The sequence below is a fragment of the Micromonas pusilla genome, assembly GCF_000151265.4.
Source record: "Micromonas pusilla CCMP1545 genomic scaffold MICPUCscaffold_16, whole genome shotgun sequence".
NCBI lineage: Eukaryota > Viridiplantae > Chlorophyta > Mamiellophyceae > Mamiellales > Mamiellaceae > Micromonas > Micromonas pusilla.
Window position 1 is genome coordinate 486,595 of NW_003315897.1, and position 20,440 is coordinate 507,034.

The 20,440-nt window shown below is 69.4% G+C and overlaps 7 protein-coding genes across 7 annotated transcripts; 2 read left to right on the forward strand and 5 right to left on the reverse strand.

The window, feature by feature from the left end:
- Positions 1-352: 352 nt before the first annotated feature.
- MICPUCDRAFT_1994 (uncharacterized protein) lies at positions 353-1,706 on the forward strand (the record flags this gene model as incomplete). The annotated part of the gene is made up of 2 exons (XM_003063998.1): positions 353-837; positions 1,010-1,706. Coding segments are annotated over 2 exons (1,182 nt in total), but the record flags the coding sequence as incomplete, so codon positions are not given.
- Positions 1,707-1,951: 245 nt separating this feature from the next.
- MICPUCDRAFT_54005 (uncharacterized protein) lies at positions 1,952-3,597 on the reverse strand (the record flags this gene model as incomplete). Its single annotated transcript, XM_003064185.1, has 4 exons — positions 1,952-2,438; positions 2,617-2,867; positions 3,020-3,352; positions 3,508-3,597. 4 exons carry the CDS (start codon positions 3,595-3,597, stop codon positions 1,952-1,954), a joined length of 1,161 nt encoding a protein of 386 aa, XP_003064231.1.
- A 120-nt stretch (positions 3,598-3,717) lies between these two features.
- On the reverse strand, positions 3,718-4,299 carry MICPUCDRAFT_54006 (uncharacterized protein; the record flags this gene model as incomplete). Its single annotated transcript, XM_003064186.1, has 1 exon — positions 3,718-4,299. The coding sequence occupies one exon, from the start codon at positions 4,297-4,299 to the stop codon at positions 3,718-3,720; it is 582 nt and encodes a 193-aa protein (XP_003064232.1).
- A 219-nt stretch (positions 4,300-4,518) lies between these two features.
- MICPUCDRAFT_43278 (isochorismate synthase) lies at positions 4,519-12,360 on the reverse strand (the record flags this gene model as incomplete). The annotated part of the gene is made up of 3 exons (XM_003064187.1): positions 4,519-6,426; positions 6,597-8,776; positions 8,925-12,360. The coding sequence occupies 3 exons, from the start codon at positions 12,358-12,360 to the stop codon at positions 4,519-4,521; spliced, it is 7,524 nt and encodes a 2,507-aa protein (XP_003064233.1).
- Positions 12,361-13,254: 894 nt separating this feature from the next.
- MICPUCDRAFT_43279 (uncharacterized protein) lies at positions 13,255-14,946 on the forward strand (the record flags this gene model as incomplete). The annotated part of the gene is made up of 2 exons (XM_003063999.1): positions 13,255-14,070; positions 14,233-14,946. 2 exons carry the CDS (start codon positions 13,255-13,257, stop codon positions 14,944-14,946), a joined length of 1,530 nt encoding a protein of 509 aa, XP_003064045.1.
- A 151-nt stretch (positions 14,947-15,097) lies between these two features.
- Positions 15,098-17,557, reverse strand: MICPUCDRAFT_46013 (uncharacterized protein; the record flags this gene model as incomplete). The annotated part of the gene is made up of 4 exons (XM_003064188.1): positions 15,098-15,528; positions 15,555-16,234; positions 16,346-16,623; positions 17,489-17,557. 4 exons carry the CDS (start codon positions 17,555-17,557, stop codon positions 15,098-15,100), a joined length of 1,458 nt encoding a protein of 485 aa, XP_003064234.1.
- Positions 17,558-18,197: 640 nt separating this feature from the next.
- On the reverse strand, positions 18,198-20,217 carry MICPUCDRAFT_54012 (uncharacterized protein; the record flags this gene model as incomplete). The annotated part of the gene is made up of 2 exons (XM_003064189.1): positions 18,198-18,237; positions 18,320-20,217. 2 exons carry the CDS (start codon positions 20,215-20,217, stop codon positions 18,198-18,200), a joined length of 1,938 nt encoding a protein of 645 aa, XP_003064235.1.
- Between the last annotated feature and the right edge of the window lie 223 nt (positions 20,218-20,440).

Genomic DNA, 20,440 nt, shown 5'->3' on the forward strand with positions numbered 1-20,440 from the left:
AATAAACACGATGACGACGACGACGCCGTCGTCGAAGAGTCGTCGTCGTCCGCGCGGCGCGCTCGCGATCCGCGCCGCGCAGTCGCGCGCGACGCCGTTCGGCGCGCCGCCGTTCTCCTCCTCCTCCTCCTCCTCCGCGCCGCCGCGGCAGCCGACGCCGGAGGAGGCGATGAAGCGTCTAGAGGAAGCGACGACGCTCGCGTCTGAGATCCTCGAGATCGCCGCGTCCACGGGGACCAACGGCGTGACGCGCACCTTCTCCGCGCTGGACGCGCTGACGAAGCTCGCGGTGCGCACGGCGCAGACGTACGCGGACGACCCGGCGGCGCCGCCGCCGACGCCCGCGAGCGCGTTGCGGCAGACGTTCGAAGCGCTGGGGGCGACGTACGTGAAGCTGGGGCAGTTCATCGCGTCGGCGCCGTCGGCGTTTCCGAAGGAATTCGTGGACGAGTTTCAAAAGTGCCTGGACGAGACGCCGGCGACGCCGTTCGCGGAGATGAGGGCGATCGTGGAGGAGGAGCTGCGAGAGAAGGGCGCGGGGAGCGTCGAGGACGTCTTCTCGTTCGTCGACCCCACGCCGCTCGCGTCCGCGTCCGTCGCGCAGGTGCACCGGGCGACGCTCCGCGGGTCGAACAAAGACGTCGTGATCAAAATTTTGAAACCCGACGTCGAGGCGACGCTGTCAGCGGACTTGTCGTTCGCGCTCGTCGCCGCGAAGGTGTTGCAGTTTCTGAACCCCGAGCTCTCGCGCGCGTCGCTCGTCGACATCGTAGGCGACGTGCGCGCGAGCATGCTCGAGGAGACGGACTTTCGAAAAGAGGCGGAGAACGTCGCGGCGTTTACGAGGCGCGTTCTATCTGACACTGGCCCCCATACGACCGCGTTGGCGTGGTGAACGCCGTTTCTTAAGGACTTTTCCCGGAGTGTATCTCCGCCCGCCCCACGGTTTCAACCCCCGACACACTCGATGCCTTTCAACTCCGCTTCTGACGCCTTTCAACTCCACCAGGTATCTGGAACAAAACGATCTCTCCGGCGTCGCGACGGCGCCGTACGTGTACGAACGATACAGCGGCAAGCGCGTGATGACGATGGAATTTCTGGACGGCGTCGCGTTGACCGACCTCGACGCGATCAAGGGCGTGAGCTCCGACCCGGAGCTGACGCTCGTGAACGCGTTGAACGTGTGGTTCGGGTCCGTCCTCGCGTGCGAGTCGTTCCACGCGGACGTGCACGCGGGTAATCTGTTGGTGTTGCGAGACACCGGGAAGATCGGCTTCATCGACTTCGGGATCGTCGGGCGGGTGTCGCCGAGCACGTGGAACGCGATGCAGACGTTCCTGCAGAGCACGGTGAGCCGCGAGTACGACCGGATGGCGCTCGCGCTCGTGACGATGGGCGCCGCGGACGACGACGTGGACGTGGAGAAGTTCGCGAGAGATTTGAAACGCGTCTACGACGCCATCGACGCGGTGGAACCTTCGGTGGTCGTCTCCGAGGATCTCGACACCGGGGCGCAGCGCGCGTCCGTGGCCGTGGACCAGCAGGAGATCGCGACGCTGGTCACGGAGCTGATCGTCGTCGGCGAGGAGAACGGCGTGAAGTTCCCTCGGGAGTTTGGTTTGCTGTTGAAGCAGGTTCTGTACTTTGACCGGTACGTGCAGGTGTTGGCGCCGGATCTGCAAGTCGTGGACGACGACAGACTCGAGTTCATGGACGCGGTCGCGGTGGACGTCCAGCCGAAACGTCTGGCATAGATCCGTTTTGTTTTTGAGAAGATAAAAAGAAGAAATGATAAATGAAATAGATAAATGAATTACAGTACACGCGCCGTCGTCGTCGTCGTCGTCGCATCCTCACAGTAACTTTTTCGCGAGAAACGCGCACGCGGGCTTCTCGAAGTACCGGTTGATCACGAACGCGACGACGAAGACGAAAAACACGAACCAGATCACGAGCACGTCCATCCAATGCGCGCCCGGGTTCTGCTTGAAGCAGTCGAACCACGTCTCCGGCACCGTGGAGTTCGCCGCGAGGTTTTCACGACGTTGACGTAGATCCACACGACGAACTGCATGACGTACGCGGCGTAGGTTAACCCGCCGAGGAAGGTCATGACGCGGTTTCTGAGGACCACGCGCGCGATCCAGCTGTCGTTCGGCGCGACGGTGATGCCGTAGACGAAGTACGCGACCGCGAGCGTGAGGAAAAATTCGTTGAACATTCGCACGTTGATCTTCTGGTCTTCGTACGCGCACGACAGCGCGGAGGAGACGACGCACCACAGCGCGAGTTTCCACCCGAGGGAGTCGGTCTGCTGGCCGATGTATCCGACGTAGTCTGGGTTCGCGGCGTCGCCGTTGCGATGCGCGCGGACGCGTTTCGCGGCGAAGAGCATCCCGAGCATGAACACGGGGAGGCGGAACGGCGGCCAGGATCTGCGGCGAGTTACGGGTGGTTTTCGGCGGATGAACGAGGGAACGACACGTCAGCACACTTGGACGCACAGAAGAAGAAACGAAACGACGACCATCCACGCGACATCCATCGTGCGATGAATAAGAAAAGAAAAGAAGCGCGTCAAACAAACGAACGAACGACATGACGTTCACGCACCGTGCGTTGAAGTACGCGCGAACGATGTTGAAATCCTCCTCGAGCGCGCCCGGATCCGTGTCGGGCGCGTCCGGGTCCGCCCACTCCTTCTTGAACGTCTCGCTCATGAAGAACGACATCGCGCACACGGGAATCACGATCGACCAAAAGAACAGCCACCGCGCGCGCGTGACGTAATTTCGATCGATCTTCTTCGCGTCGAGCTCCGCGACGACGCCGGCGCTTCGACCCGCGTTGGGCCCGGCGGTGACCTGCGCGACGTCGGGGTGGAGTTGAAAGGCGTCAGAAGCGGAGTTGAAAGGCATCGCGGGCGGGGATTGAAAGCGAGGGGTGGGCGGAGAGACACGCCGGGCAAAGTCCTTAAGGAATCGCGTTCACCACGCCAACGCGGTCGTATGGGGACCAGTGTATAGACCTGCGCGACGTGCGTCTCTTCCTTGTCAATCTTTTTAAGCATCCGCCGCGCGAGGAACGGGAACAGGAAGTAGAACCCGCACTGCGTCGAAACGCTCCACATCGGTGCGTTCCAGTAATGCATCGAGCTGAATATCCACGTGTGCATGAAGAACGGGTTCAGGATCCACCCGGCCCACATGTGATACTCCGAGCTCTTATTTTGCCACAGGTAGTAGTCGTCGCGAATCGTGGCGTAGTTTACGTACACGATGGGCGCGAACGCGAGGATCGCGAGCCAGTGCATCGGGACGAGACGTATGTACCGCTTCTTGATAAACGTCTGTGCGATGAGCGTTACGATCGATTGGAGAAGGGAAGGAAGGGACGGATGGATCCGTGAGCGAGGGTCACGCGGAGGTGAGGGAGGGAGGGAGGTCGCTTCTTTTAACGAATGGATCGATCGCCGACGGGACGGACGCGGCCGGGGGAACCTACCCAGTACCCGAACTCCGGCTCGTTCACCTTGTCCGCGTACCCGATGTACACGACGTACCCGGTGATGAAGAAGAACACCGTCACCGCCATGCCGCCCTGGGATGGATATGGGAGGAGAGGGAAGCGAGAGTCGAGTCGGGCGGGCGGCTAGCGGCGGCGGCGGCGTCGAACGCGGATGCGGGAAACGAACGAACCGAAACCGACGACGGTTCACGTTCCCGAAAAAGAATCAATCCCGCGCGATGCGATGCGACGGACGGCGCGGCCGACGACGCGCGGCCGCCGCCGCCGCCGACGACGACGACGACGATCGCGGCCGTCGCGACGCGCGCGCGGCCGTTCGCGAGGGATATGAATCGGCGTACTGCGATACGAAGCGACGCGCACCTGAAGCTCGATCTCGCCGTGCGACTTCTTCCCGTACCACTGGATCCAGTGCTGGCACAGCACCGCGAGGCACGCGATGACGCGCACGCCCGTGATGGCGCTCGTGTCGATCCTCGGCTTCTTCGACGACGGCGGCGCGGGCGTCGTCGGCGTCGGCGTCACCGGCGCGACGAGCGGCGGCGCGGACGGCTTCGGCTTCGCAAGGGGCGCGTCTTCGAACGCCGTCATCTCCCGCGAAGAGACGCGCGGGGTGGAGAGGCGATGAGATTTCATCACGTCGCCGTCGTCGTCCGCGGCGACCGTCGCGACGACGACGACGGTCGCGTCGTCCTCGTCCTCGAGCGGCGCGGACGAGATCTCCACCGGCGGCGGCGGCGGCGGCTTCGGCTTGCGTTTCGGAGGCATCGCGTCGCGTCGCGCGGCCGTGGACTGACGAGACGCGCCCGTTCGAGGAGTGCTATTTCCGGCGCGATCTCAACCGTCTCGGACGCGCCAAATGCGGACTGGACTGGATTGATGATGGACTGGCGGACGAAAAAAGGAAGGAAGCGTTGGAGGAGGGGACGGAAGGGGTCCGTCGCGTGCCAGCCTGCTGATAAAGAATCGATTCGCGTTAATAATCAATCACTTCGCGTCGTCTCGCGGCGTCGCGTTCCCCGCGCGCGCGCCGCCGTACCGCCGCGCGCGCGTCTTCTTCCCGCCCTTCGCGTCGTCCGTCGCGCCTGCCGCCGAAATCGCCGCCCTCGCCGTCGCCGTCGCGACGAACGTCGTCAACGCGCGAATCAACGCCTCGGGGGCTTCCAGATGCACCGCGTGCCCGGCGCCGGGGACAACGACCACCTCGACGCGAGAAGAAGTGTCTCTATCGTCGCCGTCGCCGCACTCCCTCGCGAGCGCGCGCGCGATCGCCGTAAACTTCACGTCCTCGCCGCCCGCTACGAAAAGCGCCCCCCCCGCGCGCGCGACGTCGCGGACGTCTCGCCCCGTCACCGCCGGCTGTCGCCCCGGGGACATGCCGCGCAGGACGTCCGCGAGCTCGCGCGCGTCGCCGCTGTTCCGCGCTCTGGCCGCCGCGATCTTCCCGCCGCGCCACCGCGGGTGCGTCGACAGCGCGCGGAACAGCGGCTGCGCGTACCACGCGGTCGCGAACGGAGCGACGCCGCCGTCGCGCAACGCGGCGGCGGCGGCGTCGTCGCGCGCCGCGCGCGTCGCTCGGTCGATCGAGTCGACGATCCCGCCGCTGCCTCCGATGGACGCGACGGCGTGGACGACGTCGGGGCGCGTCGCCGCGAGGTGAAGCGCGATGCGCGCGCCGAGGGAGTACCCCACGACGATCGCTTTGGACGCGCCGAGCGCGGGAATCAACGCCGCGACGGCGTCGGAGACGGATTCGACGTCGTACTTGGATCGGCCGTCTACACTGGTCCCCATACGATCCCGTTCGCGTGGTGAACGCCGTTCCTTAAGAACTTTTCCGCCGTCGTCGTCGTCGTCGTCGTCGTCGTCGTCCTTCTCTTCGTCGTCCTCCTCTTCGAGCGGGGTCAGCGCGCTGCCGCCGTGCCCCGGGAGGTCGATCGCGACGACGCGGTGCGATCTCGAGAGCCCCGACGCGATCGCGTGCCAGTCCTCCGCGCCGCCGAGAAACCCGTGAAGGAGAAGCACCGGCGGACGCGCGTCGCCGCCGCCGCCGCCGCTGTCCACGACGCGGATGCTGTACGTTCCGCGGCTCGTCTTCGCCTCGTAGACGCTCTCCGCGCCCCACGCGGTCGTCGTCGTCGTCGTCGTCGTCGTGTTCATCTCCGACACCGCCGCGGTCGTCTTCCTCCTCGCGGACGCCGCCGCCGGCGCGAGCGCGACGCGGACGCCGCCGCCCGCCGAAGCCGACGAAAAGTCCAACGGCGCCGCGGGGGGATCGAACACGTCGCCGTCGAGCCACTCCCCAGTCCCCAACCCGTGCCGCATCGGCGCGAGCCTGGCGACGAGGCTCGGCTCTCGGTCCGCGGCGGCGACGCCGACGCCGACGCGCGCGGCGGCGGCGTCCCACCCGTCGTCGTCGTCGCCGCCGCCGCCGGACGCGTCGTCGTCGTCGTCGTCGTCGGCGGCGGCGGCGGCGGCGGACGCGTCCGCCGCGGCTTTCGCTGCGGCGGCGTCGAGCGCGCGGGCGAGGTTCGCGCACGCGTCCGCGCCGACGCCGGCGTCGAACGCGGTCGTGACGACGCTCGCGACGCCGCGGCTCCTCGCCGCGGCTGCCGCGCGCGCGCACCGTTCGAACCCTCCGATCACGGACGGTTTCAAGACGATCGCGACGACGCCGTTGCTCGGTTCGAACAGCTCGATCAACGCGTTCAGCGACCCCGTCGAGTCGTCGTCGTCGTCGCCGTCGCCGTCGCGAGCGCCGTCCGCGCCGCCGCGCATCGCCTCGTCCACGCTCTCGTCGAGCGCGACCGGCACGCCCGTCGTGCAGTGGAACGCGGCCAAGTCCACGAGGTCGCTCACGGGCTCCTCGACGTACTGCACGCGGCAGTCGATGATCTGAGGGCCATTCCATACAAAAACAGTTCACCGGTCAATTGAAAGGGGGAGCGATCAATTGTTGAAACCGGGCGATGGGTGAAAAACTTTTGTATAGAACGCACCTGGAGCCCAAACGTGAGCGCGTCGTTGAGGCCCCAGCGTCGGTTCGCGTCGCATCGAATCTCGACGTCGTCGCCGACGGCGTCTCTCATCGCCTTGACCTTCTTCGCGTCGTCGAACGCGCCCGCGGTGCCCTCGCCGCGCGCCACCTTGAGCTTGAGGCATCGGAACCCCTTCGCGACGAGATGTCTCGCGGCGTTCGCGACGTCCTCGGGCGTCGCGAGCGCGTCGTCGGGAATCAACGCGTTGATCTCCACGAAGTTCTCCGAGTCCGCCGCCGCCGACGGCGACGAGGCGTTCCCCGCGTCGCCGAGCAGTAAAACGCTCGCGAGCGGCGCGTTACATTCTCCTCCTCCTCCTCCTCCCCCCGAGGACGACGATCTACACGCGAGCGCGGATAACACCGCGGTCTCGAGCGCGAAACGCACGGACGGCAGCAGCGCGTCCTCGCGCACGCCGCACGCGGACGTCAGCCACTCGGCGACGGCACCGTTAAGCAGCGGCAGCGTCGCGTCCACGAAAACCCCGCCGCCGCCTGAACCGCCGCCGCCCGCGGCGGAGCCGTCGACGATGGACGCGACCGTCCGCAACTGCGCGCCCGCGGCGTCGTGCGACTCGAGGTGAAGGCCCGGGAGCGGGCTCGCCTCGCCCCACCCGATCGAGCCGTCGTCGAGGACGACTTTCAGCAACCATCCGCGTCGGACGGCGTCGTCCGCCGTCGCCGTCGCCGTCGCCGTCGTCGTCGGCGGTCGACGCAGCGGCAGCGTGAAATCCGTCACCTCCGCGCTTATCACCCGCGGCGTCGCCTTCGCCTTCGCCGCCGCCGCCGCCGCCGCGCCGCCGCCGCCCTCCAGCAGCCGCAGCGCCGCGCTCGCCGCCGCGGCGACGCGAGCCTGCACCGCGCGATGCTGCTTCAAGTTGGACGCGCGGGAGGTCGACACCTCGACGACGTTGTGCCTTCCCTCGCTCCACGCCGCGCGCAGCGCCTTCTTCAACCCCTCCGGCGTGCTCGGATGCGCGTGCGCGATCCTGTGCGCGTCGCACAGGCCTTTTCGGCTCACGTCCGGCGGCGTCGCGAAGAGCTTCGTGAACGCGCCGGGATCGATCTGGTCGGCGACGGGGAGGAAGCTGAAGATGCCGCCGCCGCCGTTGTTGACGACGACGATCGTCACCGGCGGCTGCCCGGGCCGCTCGCGGAGTAACAGTAACCCGTTGCTGTCATGCTGGAACGAAACGTCGCCGATGAGCAGCGTGACGGGCTGGGAGAGGCCCGCGGCGTACCCCGCCGCGGTGGAGATGATGCCGTCGATGCCGCTCGCGCCGCGATTCGCCGCGACGGGCGCGCCCGGTCCCCCCGCGCCGCCGCCGCCGCCGCGTCCTCCTCCTCCTCCTCTCGCCGAGGATCGCAGCCCCGAGAGCGCGTCGACGTCGCGGATCGGCATCGAGTTCCCGATGAAAAGACCGCTCGACGCGGGAAGCGCCTCGGTCACCGCGAGCGCGACCGCCATCTCGGAGATGCCCTCCTCGGACTCGATGTCGCGGAGCGCGGCGTCGGCTTCGCGCGTCGCCGCGGCGTCGATCGCCGCGAGCTTCTCGCGAAACGCGACGCACGACGCGTGCCCGTCGCTGCCGACGTAACACCCACTCGAAGAAACGCCAATATTCGAGCCGTTTCCAACCACATACGTCCCGCCACCCCCGCCACCCCCGCCAGCGCCGTCGCCGTGACGACCGCCGCCGAGCAGCGTCTCCAGCGCGGTAGCCACCGCGGACGCGTCCGACGCGACGTGCAACGAGACGCAGTGGCCGGGGTCGACGCGCGCGTCTCGGTTCGTCGCCACCGCCCACGCCGCGCGTCGATCGATCGCGGCGCGCTCGAGCGCGGTCTGCACGCGCTTCGACGTGATCCTCGGGTTGATCTGCACGATGACGTCCGGGTCGAACCACTCGCGGAACTCCGGAGAGCACAGCGCGAGGTCGAGGCCGTCGAGAAGGCCGGGGCAGACGCCGCCCGCCACGGACCACGAAGAAGCCCGCGGCGCGCTCGACGATCCCCCGATTTCGGCGCCGCGCACGCGAAGCCCCGACGCCGCGTCCGCGACGACCGCCCAGCCGAGAAGGGCGGCGATCTCGCACGCGGCGAGCGCGTCCGAAGCCGTCCCGCCGCCGGCGACGACGAGCAGCCCGCGCCGCGCGGATCGCACGAGCGCGCACAGTTCCCCGACAGCGCCGTCGCCGTCCGCGCCGCCTGGGTGGAGTTCAAAGGCGTCAGTTGAAGTTGAAAGGCGCCGAGGGCGAGGATCGAAAGCGAGGGGTGGGCGGAGAGATGCGCCGGCAAAAGTCCTTAAGGATCGGCGTTCACCACGCGAACGGGGTCGTATGGGAAGCAGTCTCACCTCCGCTCGCGCCGCTCGCGCCGCCGCTCACGAACGGCGCCGCGCGCCGCTCCCACCCCTCGAGCCCCCGCAGGTCCCGCGCCGGATCCCACGCGCTCTTCACCGGCCCGAGCGGGTCGCGGAACTGCACGTTCAAATGCACGGGACCCGGTCGATCGCCGTGGAGGTGTCGCGCCGCCGTCGCCGCCGCCGTCGCGTAGACGCGCGCGGGCGCGCCGTCGCCGGGCGGGGGCAAATCCACGGCGTAGCGCGCGAACCCCTCGAAGATCTTCACCTGGTCGATCGTCTGGTTCGCGCCCGTGTCGCGCAGCTCCGGGGGGCGGTCCGCGGTGAGCAGCAGCAGCGGCGCGCCGCTCTCGTGCGCCTCGACGCACGCGGGGAGCAGGTTGGCGACCGCGGTGCCGCTGCTCGTGATCACCGCGGCGGCTCTGCCTCTTCCTTTGCCGTACCCTAGGGCGTAAAATCCTAAACTCCGCTCGTCCACGCACACGACGACGCGCGCGGTCTGGTGCTTCTCCGCCGCGAGCGCGAGCGGGGTGGATCGAGACCCGGGCGCGACGCAGAAGACGTGGACCCCGCCGTGGACGAGCTCGCCGATCAGGACGTCCGCCCACGCCGCGTTGGCGTTGACGGCGGCGTCGAGGCTGGGTTTTTGCGCGAGTAACGCCTCGAGGGGGCGCGTTTTTAGGTTCAGCTCGCGCCACTCCGCGGCGCTGTCCGCGGCGGCGACGACGCCGACGCCGGCGAAGAGTTTCACGTCCACGCCGGACGGAGACACGAGCGCGGATCGAATCGCCACGGCAAACTCCGCGGCGTCGCGAGACACCCACCCCACCGGTCCCGCGTACAACCCTCGATCGAAGCTCTCGGACGCGCGAATCGCGCGCAGCGCCGCGCGCCTCGGATGCCCGCACACCGCGGGCGTCGGATGCAGCGCTCTGAGAACGTCCGCCTCGTCCTTCCCGGGCGCGAGCTTGGCGCCGAGCCGCGCGTAGAGGTGCTGGACGGAGACGTGCCGCAAGACGCCTTTTTCCAACTCTGCGTTGACCCCGCGCGCGCCCCCGTCCGCGACGGAACCGAGCGCGCGCCGCACTTCCTCCCGAACGATCGCGAACTCCTCGTGCTCTTTCGGCGAGAGGAGCATCTGGTACGCGAGCGCGGCGTCCTCGCCCTCGTCCGCGCCGCGCGGGCGCGTCCCCGCGACGGCCTCCGACGCGGCGTGGCCGTCCCTCGACGAAAATAAACGCTCGGGCGTGGATCCGACGAAAGCCGCGCCCGACGGGTGGATCAGCGCGAACTGGTACGCGTCAGGGTCGCGCGCGCGGAGGGAGGACACCAGCGACAGCGCGTCGATCGCGTCCGAGAGCGCGAGCGTCGTCCGGCGCGCGAGGACAACCTTGCGGAGCGGCGCGAGCGCGTCGTCGTCGACGTCGTCGGCTTCAGTCGCTTCGCCCTCCGCCACCGCCATCGCGTCCGCTACGCGCTCCGCGCTCGCCGCGGAAGCGCCGCCGCCGCTCTCAGGGTCCACGTCCGTCGCGCCCCATCCGAGACCGATGCTCCCGATGTCGTCCGCGTCGGACCAGTCCCCGCTGTTGAAATCCGACCCTGGTGCGAGCGCGCTGTTCGTAGCGTTCGCGCCCATCCCCGCCGCCATCGCGAACGCCTCGAGATCTCTCATCACGCTCGCGGGCGGCGCCTCCACGCCCGCGGACCGCCCGAGCTCCAGGAGCTTATCGCGTATCACGCTCCGTTCGTCTCGTCGCCGTTGATCGCCGGGGCCCGCGCCCACCGATGAGCCGGGTCCGTAGATCCCGTCGCCGGACGCGAACGCGTCCACGTAACTGTCTTGCTCCTCCTTGTACGCGTATTCCTCGTCCCACACGTAGGTCCTCGCCGGGCCGGATCCGGCGGTCGCGGTCGCGCTCGCGGTCGCGCTCGGCGGCGCGGCCGCCTCGCGCTCGGCCGCCTCGCGCTCGGCCGCGGCTCTCGCCGCCTGAACCGCCGCCGCCGCCGCCGCCGCCTCTCCCTCGCGCAGCGACTTGAGCAAACCGTCCACGACGTCCGTCCATCCGGACCGGTCCGGTCGCAGCTCGCGCGAGAGCACCCGCGCGGCGCCGGGAGGGAGCCGCGCGACGCCGCCGCTCGTCGTTTCGGTCGTTCTTTTGTCGTCGTCGTCGTCGTCGTTCGCGTTCAAGCCGCTTCGGATCCGAACCGGCGCGTGCGCCTCCGACGCGGCGTCCACGGCGTCGACGGCGGCGGCCACCGCCGCCGCGAAATCCCCCGCCGTCGCGCCGCCGCCGCCGCCGCCGCCGCCGATCGACGTTCCATCTTCCCCCGCATCATAACCACTACTCCGCTCCCACGCGACGTGCACCGCGACGGTGCAGCACCGCGTCCCCTCCACCACCTCCAGCAGCGGCAGCGCGAAGTAGTGCCCCCCAAACGCCGCCCACTCCTCGTCCGCGCCGCCAGGTCGCGCCGCGTCGAACCGACCGCATCCGTACGCGCGCGGGCCGCCGTCGCTCGGCTCGCACGTGTGCGTCCACCGCCGCACGCTCGCGAGCTGCGTCGCGCCGAAGGCGTCGGGGGAGGTCCAGACGCACGCGCCGCCGGCGGCGGCGACCGCGCCTCGAGGGTCTGCGCGCCAGCCGGGAGGTTCCGCGTGCGCCGCCGCGTTTTCCGACGCAGCGAAGGAGTCGTCGTCGTCGTCGTCGTCGTCGTCCGCCGCTGAGCGTCCGCGGGCGCCGCCGGCGCCGGCGCGCTCCGCGCGGACGCTCGGCGGCGGCGTCCTCGGGGACATGTAATACATCGGCAGCAGCGCGGGCGCGTCTCTGGGGAGCCGGGAGAGCCACTCGAGGGCGTCCGCGCCGCGAGGGATCGCGACGGTGAGTCGGAATAATCCGGAGCGGAACGGCGGGACGGCGCCGCCGCCGGCGTCGAGGACGAGCCCTCGCAGGCCGTCGCGGAGGCGTCGCAGCGCGTCGCTCGCGCTCGCGGCGGCGCCGAGGTGGATGTGCTGGGACGTCTCCACCGGAGAGCGGGTCCGCGAGGAGGAGGAGGAGGAGGCGGAGGACGACGCCGCGCGCGACGACGCGTCGTCGTCGTCGTCGTCGTCGTCCAGCGCCGGAACGATGTCCGCGGCGTCCGTCGCGACCGCCGCGCGCGTCGTCTCGAGCTTCCCCCCCCCCGCGCTCGGATCCGCGACGCGGCGACGTCGCGGCTTCTTCCCTCTCGCGGGCGCGGGGTTCGATCCGCTCGATCGCGCGCCGCTCGCGGACGCGGACGCGGACGCCGCGCGCCGCGCGCCGCGCGTCGGACGGACGACGACGACCCCGCCACCGCGGCGAGACGAGCTCGACGCGGTCGCCGGCGACGGCGCCGCGCCCGCGCGCGCGGGACGCGTCGTCAACGGCGCCGCGGCCGCGAAGGACGCCATCGCTAGATCCGCGGCGCGTCTGCGGGCGCGCGCGCGGAGAGGAGCCCGCGCGGTCGCCGCGGGTGCGCCGACGTCGGGTCGCGCTATCCGCAATGAATGCCGTGATTGCCCTCCTCGCTCGCGTCTCTGGGAGAGATCCGCGCGCTTCGGTCAAGTCGCCGCAGTGTCAGACCTGTCGCCGGGGCCTCGCCTCGCCCGGGCTTTTTCACATTTTCAAACCGAGGCGGCCCACCTCGGCACTTCGTCCGGCGCGACCGCCCCCCCCGCGGCAAAAGTGGTGACCATGATCCTCTCCCCGGAGGCTCCCCGTCGAATGTGCGCGCCTCCCCGCCCGCGCCGCGTCGTCGCGCGCGGACGCCGCGTCTTGATCGATCGCTCGCCTCCCGGGGCCCCTCGACTCGCCTCGGGGACTCCACGAGATCTCGCGCCAGCCTGACATATATCGTCCGTCGTCCCCGCGCCCCACCTCGCGCCCACCCGTCGTCCCGTCCCGTCGTCGCAGGTACGTCAAGCTCGACCTCGACGCGGAAGCCGTGCCGGTGATCAACTACAAGAAGCTCAAGCGCGAGCACGACGCGAAGGCGGGGGCGAGGCCGACCGCGGGGCGCGGCGAGGATGGCGATTCCGGCACCCTCGCTCCCGGGAGCGACGAACAAAATCAGGTGCGTTCTATACACTGGTTCCCATACGACCGCGTTCGCGATGTGAACGCCGATCCTTAAGGACTTTGCCCGGCGCGTCTCTCCGCCCATCCCTTGCGTTCAATCCCCGCCCTCGACGCCTTTCAACTCCACCTGACGCCTTTGAACTCCACCCCGCCATCGCCTTGTATGGAACGACCCACAGCAACAAAAGCAGCAGCAACAAAAGCAGCCGTCGTCCGATCCGCTCGCCATGGCGTCCCTGCGCATGGGCGGCGCCCCGCCCGCGAAGGCCAATAAGAACGCGAAGAACGGCGCGACGACCGGCGCGGGGAACCACATGGCCGCGGTGATTCGCAGGATCGAGGGCTTCTACAGCGCGCCTCGGTGCCGCGATTCGGACGACGACGACGACGAAGACGACGAGCCCGAGCGCGAAAACGTCGACGACGACGACGACGACGACGACGACGACGACGACGACGCGAGCGCGTCCGAGGGCGAGGAGATCGACCCGAACGACGCGGACGCGGTCGCCGCGCAGCAGGCGCGAAGGGAGGCGAAGAAGGCTGCGAAGGCCAAGGCCAAGGCTGAGCAGAAGAAGAAGCGGTCCGCCGGCGGCGGCTACGAAGAGTGGTACGACCTGGACGACGACTTCATCGACGACGAAGAGTTGGACGAGTACTTTGAAGAGAACGGGCGGAAGGATAAGCTCGGCGGGAAGGGCGGGGATAGGTTCTACGTGAACAAGGGCGACATCGAGTTCGTGGACGACGGCACCGGCGCCGCGGCGGCGCACGACCGAGCGAAGCGAATGAAGATGACGACGGTGGGAGGAGGAGGGAGCAAATCGGAGAATTTCGGCGACTTCAGCCCCGAGGACGCCTCGCTCGCGGGGAACCAACGCGCCGCGGGTCTGAAGTGGAGCGAGCACGAGATGGCGACGCTCACGAAGGGCGTGCAGCGGCACGGACGGAAGTGGATGACGATCAAGCGCGACAGAGAGTTCGCGCCGACGCTCAGAGCGTTTTCAAACGCCGCGATGAAGGCGCGTTCTATTTCCACACTGGTCCCCATACGACCGTGTTCGCGTGGTGCACGCCGATCCTTAAGGACTTTACTTCCCGGCGTTTCTCTCCGCCCAACAACCCCTCGCTTTCAACGCCCGACCCTATGACGCCTTTCAAATCCGCTTCTGACGTCTTTCAACTCCACCCCGCTCGACCCTCAGCACAAGTGGAAGATGATGGTGCGCGAGCAGGCGCGGGCGAACGCCGCGGGGCTCGTCGCGGGGGGCGGCGGCGCCGGCGGCGACGGCGCGGGGGCGGGAGCGGGCGCCGCGGGGTCGGGGTCCGTCGCGACGGCGCCGTCGCCGCCGGCGCGACCGCCGCCGGAGCCGGCGCCGGCGCCGCAACCGGCGACGGCGCCGCCGCCGGCGACGGCGCCGTCGCCGGCGGACGCCGCGACCGTCGCCGCGATGCAGCGCGCGATGGCGGCCGCGAACGCCGCGGCGGCGCTGCGCGGCTCGCCGATCACCCCCGCGGGGGTCACCCCCTCGCCGCCGACAGACTCCGGCGGCGGCGCCGCGGGCGCGGGCGCGGGCGCGGCGATCAAAACTTTCGTCGTGTCCAAAAGCACCGCGTCGTCATGGACGTCCGTCCACGGCGCGAACGGCGCGTGGTCGCCGGTGCTGACCGCGGCGATCGAGGACGTGCGCGCCGTCGCGGAGACGCTGACGCCGCCGGAGAGGGGCTCGGAGCCCGGCGCGCGACTGCCGCCGCTCCCGGACGCGCTCCTGGTTCCGCTCGCCGAGGTTGTCAAGATCGTCAAAGGCGGGGACGGAGAGAGCGCGTTGCCGAGGGGGTTGATCAAGAGCTTGATGGAGTTTATGGAGCCGTTCTGTTCCGCGACGACGCTGCAGCGGCGGATGTCGATGATGAAGTGAAGTGAATCGATGTCGCGCGATCACGGGGACAGGGGAGGGAGGGACCGGATCCCGGACGCGCGCGGCGCGATGTAGTGTACTACTTTCATTTGTACTGGCGGTGTACTATCTATTGACGACGACGCGTCTGCGCGTACTCTGCGCCACGTCGTCACCACTTCCCGCGGCCGCGTCCTCCGCCCCTTCCGCCGCCAAACCGCCCGCCTCTTCCGCCGCCGAACCGCCCGCCGCCGCCGCCGAATCGTCCCCCGCGACCGCCGAATCGACCCCCGCCCCCGCCGAATCGTCCCCCTCCTCTCCCTCCCTTCCCTCCTCGCTGCCGCTCCGCCATCTCCAGCAGCACCTCCGGGATCTCCTGTTCCGCGCCCTGCAAGATCTGCACGAGCTCCTTCGCCTGATGCGCGTTGTCGCTCGTGAAGAAACAGTGCGCCTTGCCCGTGAGCCCCGCGCGACCGGTGCGTCCGATTCTGTGGACGTAATCTTCCGTCTGAAGCGGAAAGTCGTACACCAAGACGACGGCGACGCCGGGGATGTCCAACCCTCGCGCGGCGACGTCCGTGGCGACCAGCAGCGGCGCCTTCCCTTTCCTGAACAAGTCCAGCGCGTACTCGCGCTCGGCTTGGTCCTTATCCCCGTGAATCGCCCCCGCGCTTCGCAAGTTGCNGGCTTAATCTTTCGGTCGATGAAATCGCACCGTCGTTTCGTGCCGCAGAACACGATCCCTCTCTTCCCGTCCACGAGCTCCGCCTTCAACACCTCGATCGCGCGCCGCAGCTTATCCTCCTCGTCGATGATCTCCACGGTCTGCGTGATCGACTTGTTCGCGGTCAGCCGCTCGCCGCCGTCGCCGATCCGAACGTGCGCCGCGTCGGCGCTCGTAAACTGTGCCGCAATCTTCTTCACGGCCTCCGGCCACGTCGCGGTAAACATCAGCGTCTGCCTCGCGTCCGGGCACAGCTTCAGGATCTTCTTGATCTGCGGCTCGAACCCCATGTCCAGCATCCTGTCCGCCTCGTCCAGCACGACGTACTTTGCATTCTTCGCGCTGACCGGCGCGCTAAACCCGGGGGGCGGCGCGAGGAAATCGATCAGTCGTCCGGGCGTCGCGACGATCATGTCCGCGCCGCCTCGCAGCGCCCTCAGCTGGTCCCCCTTGGACGCGCCGCCGTACAGCGTCACCGTCTTCGCGCCCGCGGCGGGGCAGAACTTCGCGCACTCGTCGCCGATCTGTATGGCGAGCTCGCGCGTCGGCGCGAGGACGATCGCGGCGGGGACCACCGCCGCCGGTCTGATGCGGGTCGTTTCGTATACACCGGTCAGTTGAAAGGGGACGCGATCAAATGTTGAAACCGATGGATGGGTGAAGAACGTTTGTAGACTCTAGTGAACGCGCCTGAACCGGCCGTCTACCATCTCCATGTCCGGCGCCGCGGACGCGCCGGTCTTCATTATCCGCGACAGCGCGGGGAGGAGGAACGCGCACGTCTTGCCGCTGCCCGTCTTGGCGACGGCGATGACGTCTCTCCCGGTCACCGCGATGGGCCACGCCTGCGCTTGAATGGGCGTCGGCGACGCGTAGCCTTGCTTCAGCAACGCGGCGATGAGCTTCTTCGGAAACGGCGCGCGCTGGAACGTCACGATCGGGTCCGGCGTCCCCGCGGCCACCTTGATCGCGTGCTCGGCTCGGAACGCCGCGATCGCGTCGGGGGACGGGCGGTCGCCGGCGTCCGCGGGCGACGCGTCGGCGTCGGCGTACGCGGACGACGACTTGCTCTTCTTTTGCTTTTTGGATTTCGATGTCGGCGCGGCCGTCGCGCCGCCGTCGCCGTCGTCCGCGGCGGCAGCCTTCTCGCGCTTGAGCTTCTTCGCCTTCTTCCTCGCCGCGGCGTCGCCCTCCGCGAGCGCGGTCTCGAGCGCGGCGTGCGCGGCGTCCTCCGCGGCGACCGCGTCCTTCTTCCGCTTCTTCTTCTTCGGCGTCGTCGTCGGCACGATGATGTCGGCGGAGGCGGCGCCGACGTTCTTCTCGCCGTTCAGCTCCGCCATGAACGCCTCCGCGCGCTTCGCGTTCTCCGCCGCCGCCGCGGCCTGCTTCGCCACCTTCCTCGCCCTCTTGATCTCGTTGCTGATGACCATCCTCCTCCTCCTGAGGCGGTCGCGCGTCGTGGCGTGCGTCGCGGGACGGCGCGCGCGGACGAGTGATGAAATCTCAGCCGCCAGCCAGAGTGCCGACAGGATTTCGCCGGGAAAAATTTCGCCGCAACATTTTCTCGGACGCGCCGACGTCGGGAAGAGTTCGCCGTCGTGGCTTTCCGCCGCCTTCTCACTTCCTCTCGCGCGCCGCTACGCCGCGTCTCGCACGACGATCATGGTGAAGAAACGAGGAGCGAACCAGCAAGCGAGAGGCAAACCGTTCCTCGAGTGGTGCGCGGAGAACGGGAAGCGCGGCGAGAGGCTCGCCAACGAGTTCCGCGAGGAGCTGCCGACGGAGCTGACGAACGGGTCGACGTACAAGGCGAAGTGGAAGTGTTTGAAGTGCAAGCACGTGTGGAGGGCGAAGGTGTGCAACCGCACGAGGAGCGACAAACCCACCGGGTGCCCGATGTGCGCGCATAATGCGCCGCCGAGCAAGACGAAGAACTTCCTCGCGTGGTGCGAGAAGAACGGCGAGCTCGGCAAGAAGCTGTCGCGCGAGTACGTCGATAAGGACAAGCCGCCGACGGCGGTGACGAAAGCGTCGAACTACAAGGCGAAGTGGAAGTGCAGCAACGTCGAGTGCAAGCACGTGTGGCGGGCGCAGGTGGGCGGTCGCACGAAGAGCGACAAACCCGCCGGGTGTCCGAAGTGCGCGAATCAAATGCCGCTGAGCAAGACGAACAACTTCCTCGCGTGGTGCGAGAAGAACGGCGAGCTCGGCAAGAAGCTGTCGCGCGAGTACGTCGACAAGGACAAGCCGCCGACGGAGCTGACGAAAGCGTCGCACTACAAGGCGCTGTGGAAGTGTGAGGAGTGCAAGCACGTGTGGCGGGCGACGGTGAACCACCGCACGAAGAGCGACAAACCCACCGGGTGTCCGGCGTGCTACACCACCAGAGCGCGACAGCCTGGAAAGCGCCAGCGCGTCGAGTGACGTGCCTACTTTTCCCTACGTACGATGAATACGATGAGAACGAACTACGCGACGTCGTCCTCGTCGTCATCCGACGCCGCGCCGATCCTCCACCTCCACCCCGGCGTCCCCGGAAGCACGCCGTCTAACCCTCCTCCTCCGCCTCCGCCGCCGTCCCCCCCTCCCTCCTCGTCGTCCGCCAACAAAATCCCCCCCGGCGCGGTCGCCGCGTCGACGTCGCGCGCGTCCTTCTCTCTCTTCCTCGACAGCTTCTCGAACCTCAGGCGGCTCTTCCGAGCGGCGATGGACGCCGCGCGCGCGATCTCGCTCGCGTCGCGCACGACGCCCTCCGCGGCGCGGACGCGTCGCTTCCACGCGTCGTGCGCGAGTTTCCGCTGCCTGACCGTCTCGGGGGAATCTTCTTCTTCGTTTTCGTCTTCGTCGTCGTCGATCGAGTCGCCGCCGCCGGGGTCCCGCGCGGGAGACCACCAGCTCTTCCTTCGCCGCGCGTCGCCGCCGGCGAACGACACCCCGGACCCGGACCGAGATAACGCTCTCCGCGCGGGCGACCCGCTCGGACCGTACGCCTCTAACTCCGCCTCGTCGGGGCTGAACCGCCCGCTCGCGGCGGCGGCGGCGGCGGCGGCGGCGGCGGACATCTTTCGTTCCTCGGCGTCGCACGCGTCCTTAAACGACGCCTTCGCCGCCTTCGCCCGTCCTCTCTTCGTCGACGTCGTCGCCGTCGTCGCCGCTTTCGCTTTCGACGACTTCTCGCCGCCGGCTCGAGCCCTACTGCGCGCGCCGCCGCCCGCGCCGTTCTTCCCGCCGGGCACGAACGGCGGCTTGCGCTCCGCCGCCGACAGCGTCTCCCTCGCCCTCGCCTCCAGCGCCGTCGCCGCGCGCGTCGCCCCCACCTTCACCCTCGCGAACGCCCTCTCCGCCCTCGCGCTCGCCGCCTTCTCCTTCTCCGCGACCGCGTCCTGGAACGCGCGCACCCGCGCGCGCTCTTCGGACGCCGCGTCGAGGAGATACGCGCGGCGATCCGCCGCGCGCGCGCGCCGCGCGCCCTCGAGCGCGAGGCGCAACTTTGCAACCTCGGACGACCGCGCCGCGTCGTCGTCGTCGCGCTTCTCCGCGCGGGACGAGCGTACCGCGTCGACCCAGCCGCGCCACGCCTTCGCGCGCGCCGCGCGCTCGAACACCGCGGCGACGCGCGCTCTGAGCGTCGCCTTAACCTTTGAACGGCGAACAGCGAGAAGCCACGCGTTGGCGACACACGACGCGACGCGCCTGTCGCGTCGCGTCCGCGCCGCCAGGCATCGCGCGCTCACGACGACGCGCCGCCGCCACGCGCGCATCGCGCGACGCGCGAGCGTCCGCGTCGTCCGCGCGTATATCGTCGTCGCCGCGCGTCGAAGGAGCTTCGCTTTCCTCGCGGCGCGCGCCCACGCGCGCGTCGTCGCGAGGCGTCGCGCGCGGCGCCTCGATTCGTACGCGTCGCTCGCCGCGCGTCGCCGCAAGGCGCGATGCCTCGCGACGCGGCGCCACGCGTCGAGCCATCGCCCCGAGCGCCGCGCCACGAACGCCCTCGCGGCGCGCACGAGCATCCGCCGACTCGCGGTCGTTCCCAGCGCGATTGCTTTCCAACGCGCCATCGCGACGGACGCGCGTCGCCTCAGATTTCGAAGCCGCGTCGCGCCCGCGAGGCGCGCTTGCCACGCCGCGATGCCGCCGACGACGTCGTCCACCGCCCGCCGCGCGGTCCGAAGCCGCCGCAGCGTCACCTCGCGCTCGTACGCGCAGCAGCACGTGAGAGTGTTCGCCGCGTGCGCGTCGCAGCCGCGATGCGCGCGGACGGTGCCCATCGGTGGCAGCGACGAGAGTTCTCCGTGGCGTTCGATGATGGCATCCATGCGCGCGATCTCCGGGCATCTCGGGAGCGACGACGACGCGTTCGCGTTCGCGTTCGCGTCGCGTCGCCCGAGCGGCGCGAGCGGCGCGGCGTCGCGCGGGCGCCGCGAGCCGCCGGGGAGGAGGCACGGGTCCACGCCCGAGTCGGACGCGAGGCGTCGGATTTCCCCCAGCGACCGCGCGCGATGTTGACGCGTCGACGTCGCCGCGGGGGAACCGCGCGCCGCCCTCCCCGCGGGCGGCGGGTCGTCCATCCCGCCCCGCGCCGCCCGCCCGCGCGCGCGTCCTCGATCGCCGCGCGCCGCTTCCGATGCCGCGCCCGACGCGCGCGGTGCTGTGATGAGAGTCGGGACGCCGCGGACGCGTCCAACGGTCGCGATAAAACTTTAACACCGAGCGCGAGCGCGCCGCGCCCGCGCTGCGAACGCTTTTCACGAATTCATCGATCTCCCGGCGCGACCGTCAGATCCCTCCACG